The sequence below is a fragment of the Muscardinus avellanarius genome, assembly GCF_963383645.1.
Source record: "Muscardinus avellanarius genome assembly, chromosome: 3".
Taxonomy (NCBI): Eukaryota; Metazoa; Chordata; class Mammalia; order Rodentia; family Gliridae; genus Muscardinus; species Muscardinus avellanarius.
In genome coordinates this window covers 145568254-145574253 of record NC_137788.1, presented here as the reverse complement: position 1 = coordinate 145574253, position 6000 = coordinate 145568254, and the positions used below count along the sequence as shown (strand labels likewise).

The following is a 6000-nucleotide window of genomic DNA, read 5'->3' as shown; positions in this document are numbered from 1 at the left end:
AGCGTGGGCGTTCCCAGCGGCCTCATTTGCATACCGCCGCGGCTTGGCCAATGGGCTGCGCCGGGCCCTGGAACGCGGTGTTGCCATCTGCGTGCGCGCGTGCTAGTGTGACAGCGGCCGTGGCGGTGGCCGTGGGGGCGGCCCGGGGAGCCCAGCGCGGGGACCTGCCCGGGCGCCGCTGTCTCCGCGCCTCCACCAAGCGTCCGCGGGACCCCGCTCCGGCCCGGCGCCGTCGCGATGTCGGTGGCCGGTCTGAAGAAGCAGTTCCACAAAGCCAGCCAGGTAGGGGGCGCGCAGGACGAGGGAGGGGGCGAGCGGGCTGCGGAGGCCCCCGGGCCTGGGGACCCGGACCCCGCGGGCTTCCCGGCTCCGGGGCTTCCCGCCGCGGCCGAAGCCGTCGGCTCTCGCCCTGCTCCACGGCGCCCCCTCCTCCCGGTCCCCGCGCGGTGCATCCGAGAGGTTCTGCGGGGGAGAGCGGAGCGGCGGCCCGAGGTCTCCCGCGCCGGAGGCAGTGGGCGTGGAAGGCCAGGGTGACTCCAAGACGCCATGGGAGGAGGACCTCGGGGAGGACGGCGCAGGCGGACCTCCCTGGAGACCCCAGCCTTTTAGCTGGAGAGCCTCGGGGCGCGTCTAGTCGCCTCCCGCGGCCGCTCGGGCCCTGGCGCCTCCGGGGATGCTGTGCGCATGGCGCTCGGCGGGGCCCGTGCGCTCCCATCGCGCGCCTGGAAATGGACACGGTGGTCTGCACAAGGCTCCCCAGCCCGGGCTCTAAGCGCGGTCCTTCCCTCTTCCAGGTCTTCCCAGGGCTGGCCCTGGCTGAGCACCGGGATGACTGTGTGGTGGGGACCCAGAGACAGACGCGTAAACAAACCGCTGCCAGACACACCTCCGCGCACAGGGGTGGCAGAAAACACAGCGGGGGCGAGGGGGGAGGGGAGATTCCCCGAGGAGGATACGAGTCGAGTCGTTTGAAATCAAGTATGGGGAGGAATTGTGGTTGGGGGTGTGGAAGGAGAGGAGGGCATTCTTTGCAGAGCAAACAGGAGTCATGAAGTGTGTGTGTGTGTGTGTGTGTGTGTGTGTGTGTGTGTGTGTGTGTGTGTGTGTGTGTGTGTGTTGTGCACGACAGGCAAATTTGTTTCCAACATTGCAGGCTCTGCCAGCAATGGCCGAGCTCACCCTGTAGAGGAGCCTAGTCTCTTCCCGCACCCCTGGGTCTCCTGCTCTGTCTGTCTGCCTGCCTCTCTCAATTTTGCAAGAACCCAGGTGCACAGATTTCATTCTGAAGCCACATTTGTAATGAGGCCTCGTCCTGCTTCTCCAACAAATTGGTTCATGAAATGCAGCTGGAATTAGACGAGTCTTTTAGCATCCATCCTAGCTGGAAAGCTCTGCCGTCCCCTCACATCCTTCCAGGAGGAAGCCCGGCAGGCTGTTTGGAGACCCTGGATGAACAGCGGTGCTATTCAGGGCACAGGAGCCCTGGAGGAGAGGCCAGTTAGATGGGGGCAGAGATGATGGATTCACGTTTGGGCCCCAGCACTTTGTCTGTGGAACATCTAGATGCGGCTCCTCCTGCAACAGGTGCACATATTCAACCTGCTGGGTTGTTGGGTCCATGGGGTGAGTCCAAGACTGAGGCTCTTGATTTTTTTTTTTTTTTTGGTGGTACTGGGGGTGGAACCCAGGGGCTTTCTACCTCTGGGATATACTCCCAGACCTATTTTATATTTTATTTGAAAACAGGGTCTCACTGAGTTGCTGAGAGCCTCACTAAGTAGCTGAGGCTGGCTTCAAACCTGTGCGATCCTCCTGTCTCAGCCTCCCAAGTATGGGGATTACAAGCGTGCACCACCACCCTGGGCGAGGCTCTTGATTTTGAGGAATTTCTAGCCTAAATGGAGTTTTAAAAATTAAATGCTAGCTGGGTGTGGTGGTCCACACCTGTAATCCCAGGTGTGGAGGCTGAGACAGGAGGATCATGGTTTGAGATGAGCCTCAGCAACTTAGTGAGACCCTGTTTCAAACTAAAAAGTAAAATAAGGCTGGCTGGGGGTGCAGTTTGGAGGTAGAATGACCTTGGGTTCAATATCCAGTATTAATAATAAAAAAAGTAAATGCACAGTGGGCTATCTACGCACTTCAGGAGCACCCACATTGAAGGACAATGTTTAGCCTAGTGCTTGATGAACACAGGTTACTTAGTAAATATTAATTGAATGCATGAAGTTTCAAGGTAGAGAAACACAGGAAGGAAAGAACTAATAAAATACAAGAGAAAAGTGTCATAGAAATGGGGACGGGTGTTTAAAGGTAGGAGCAACCAGCGAGCACTTCTGTGCGCCAAGAGTGGAGGAGTTTCAATGGTCTGGGCAGCTGGGTGGCCAATGGCCACCACAGACAGGCCAGAGCCAGGGTAACCACTGTCTGTTCTTACATTGGTTTTCTTAGTGTTGGAAGGAAATGAATCTTTAAGATTTTTTTTTCTTCTATTGAGTGTAGACTTCATAGGAACAAATCTCAGAGATAACCAAGATGTAAGTTAAGCTCTGGGATAATTAAGGTTGGTTTCTTATCACTCACCAGAATGAATGGTCGAAATCCTCAGAAGTAATTGGCATTGGAGAATAGTATGCTAGTGATAAGTAGTTTGATTTAATAACTTAGGATCAGTTCGTTAAAAATAAATTGAGCCAAGGGGCTGATTTTTTCTGTATGAGCTGAAATTATTTGAGACTTCATTTGAAAGATCATTGATTTTTTTTTTTTTTCTGGGCTCACTAACATTTGTGGCTAAAGTGCCCAAGAGATAAATTTTAAATCTGTCCTAGAAATCTTTCTAGGAAATTTTTCAGTACAACAGGTTTGTTGGAAAAATTAGACTAGCAATCTGGGTACTCTGTATTGGGAGAGAGGGAAGTGGGGAGGGGGGGCACCAAGAGCGTGTACATATATGTCATTGTCAACATGATTTACATTATGATGTGAGACTATAATGCACCAATAAAAGCACACAAATAATGTTAAAAAAATAAGTAAATTGGGCCAGGTGTGGTGGTGCGCACTCGTAATCCTTGCATTTGGGAGGCAGAGACCTGAGGATCACAGTTTACGCACAGCCTCAGCTACTTAGGCCCTTCGCAACTCAGTGAGACCCTGTTTCAAACATAAAAAGGACTAAAAAATAGGGCTGGGGGTGTAACTTGGAGGAAATAAATAAATAAATAAATAGAACAAGTCAAAAAATAATTTAAGAGCCAGGCGTGGTGGCGCACGCTTGGAATCCCAGCATTCGGGAGGCTGAGACTGGAGGATTGCGGTTAGCGGACAGCCTCAGCTACTTAGTGAGGCCCTCTGTAACTCAGACCCTGTTTCAGAATAAAGAATAAAAAATAGGGCAGGAGGTGTAGCTCAGAGGTCAAATGCCCCTGGGTTCTATTCCTAGACCAGAAAAAAAAATTAAAAAGAACAGGAAAAAAATTAGACTAGAGAATTAATATGAGGGAACACAGTAATAAAAGAAAGTCACATTTTCTCAGACATCTTAATGGTAGGTTTTAACTCATGCAGAGCTTTGCCAGGGGGCACAGGATAGGGAGTCCTGGATGATGTCATTGGCTGAGTAATTCTCTGGGACTCAGGCCTGACTCAGTCACTGCTCAGCTCTGTGGCCTTGCAAATATGACTTAACTCATCTGGATGTTGTTTTTCTCTCTGTATGATAAACTAGAGGGTTTTGAAGGCATGTCCCTGTTTTATTTATTTTATTTATTTTTATTTTTTTGCGGTACTGGGGTTCCTGGAAGCCCTTCTATTTCCGGGCTACACTCCCAGACCTATTTTATATTTTTTATTTGGAAACAGGGTCTTTTAAGACAGCGAGGCTGGCTCCGAACCAGCGCAATCCTCTTGTCTCTGCCTCCCAAGCGCAGGGATTACAAGCGTGCGCCACCACGCCCGGCCATATCCCTGTTTTAAAAATGAATTGTGATGGTTGCAAAACTATGAGTCTACTAAAAACCATCGGGCTGTATGTTTTACTGGGCGAATTGTGGTTTGTGAATTATGTCTCCATAAAGCACACGTATGTATGTACATGTGTGCATGTGTGTGTATCATCCCAGTTCTGAAATTAAGTAATTAAAGCATTTCAGAGAAAAACGAAGTTGATAAAGTGGCCCTTTTATAGATAAAGGTGTCAGAATCGTGGCAAACATAATATTTCAATAATAGGCAAGGTTAAACTACTCAAAACCTTCTGGTTAACTGGTCCTTTTTTTTTTTTCCCTGAGACTTTACCTGTCGTTGTATACCTGTTGTTGAGAAAAAGATCACAAACATTATAGAGTATGAGCTGTAAACCCCAGAGATAAATTATGGGTTATTTTAGCAGCAAATGGAGACTAACAGGAGAAAGATAAAATAAACAAAAATAAGGAGTATCAGATGAGTTTCTTACACAATTAAGTCAATTCTTTGCTTCAGCAGCTGGGATTCAAACCCAGGTGTACTAAGTCTGTAATTAAATACTTAAAAAATTCTCAACAGAATTTTTTTTTAATTTTTTTTTTTTTTGGTCTTACTGGGGTTCCTGGAAGCCCTTCTACCTCCGGGCTACACTCCCAGACCTATTTTTACATTTTTATTTGGAAACAGGGTCTCCTAAGCCAGCGCGCGCAGCTGGCTTCGAACCTGCGCGATCCTCCTGTCTCTGCCTCCCAAGCGCGGGGATTACAAGTGTGCGCCACCACGCGTGGCCCTCAACAGAATTTTTTAAAATAGAGCTTTTTATTCTCCTCCTGGTATGGATACAGCTTGAGCTATTAGAAGTTAAGACAAATAACTTAGAGGTGGCATTTTGGTTTCTTGTTAAACACAGTGCCTGACCAATAAGAAATATAACTTACAACAATTTCATTAGGTCTGCCATTCACTGATGTGTATTTGTTATGCTTGTTTTGTGCAGTTTCTTGGCAGCAGGTTATTGGTGAAGGGGGGCCAGGCCAGTGCATACCCTCATCTGGACATTGTACACATTTTCTCCATTTCAGGACCTTATACTAATAGGGATTTCAGGACCTTGTACTAATGGCCATGTTCTCTCCATTTCTTGCCTAGGGCCCTATTCCACATCCCTCTCAAAGGCTGGGGACCAGTCTTCATCTCTCTTCCTTTTCTGCTTCTTTCCCAATAACCATCTAGTGATGATACCCTATAGGCTGTGACAGCCCCTTTAGCCTCTGTCATGTGATTCAGCAACATAGTGGGGAATGGGGGGGCCCTTAGCATAGCTTTTTGGTCACTTTCCCTCTTTCTCTTTTAATGCATTAACCAGAAAAATAAAAAGTGGTTATTAGGGGCCTAGGCATATTCCCTATCATCACTGATTGCACAGGGCAGCCACTTAGGATGAATGCTCCAGAGAAGGTATCTCTGTAAATTATGAGATTCTCTAGGGAGACAATGAATGTCTCTTGTTTCACTTTATCATTAGGGAGAAAGATAAAATGCACTTTGTAAAATCCATAATGATTTATTTTTTTCCTCTAAGATGCATCAGAAAATATATTAAAGCTAAAGCACTCTTACTCCTTTTTACAGATTTTTCTTGATTAATTAATTCATAAATCTATGTTTTGTTTTTAAAATCAGGGTGCTAGAGAAGATGTCTATACAAAATTGATTTGGATTTTTTTTTTAATGTCTGAAGGATACAAAGTAATCCAAGCATTTTTTGTAACTGGTAACTTTTTGTTCTATAAGATAAATGTATCTCAGGGTATCATTTGGAATTTCACTTAAAATATATGTGAAAGTAAAGATTACCCCTTCTGTTATTTAAAATTAGTTTTTAGCTTTACTAACAAATTGAATGGAGATTCTATCTATCTATCTATCTATCTATCTATCATCTATCTTGTTTTTTGTTTGTGTTTCTGGGGATGGAACCCAGGGGCTTTCTACCTCTGGGCTAAACTCCCAGACCTATTTTATACTTCA

The 6000-nt window shown here is 46.7% G+C and overlaps 1 protein-coding gene across 2 annotated transcripts in view; it reads left to right on the top strand.

Moving 5' to 3' along the window:
- Nucleotides 1-237: 237 nt before the first annotated feature.
- The window catches only part of LOC308260840 (endophilin-A3), a gene marked incomplete at both ends in the record, with an annotated part of 376419 nt that continues 370656 nt past the window's right edge, over nucleotides 238-6000 (top strand). For both annotated transcript variants that reach the window (XM_080692395.1, XM_080692396.1), the window contains one exon: nucleotides 238-282. In XM_080692395.1, coding sequence (XP_080548521.1) covers nucleotides 238-282 — 45 coding nt within the window. The remainder of the gene's footprint in view (nucleotides 283-6000) is intronic.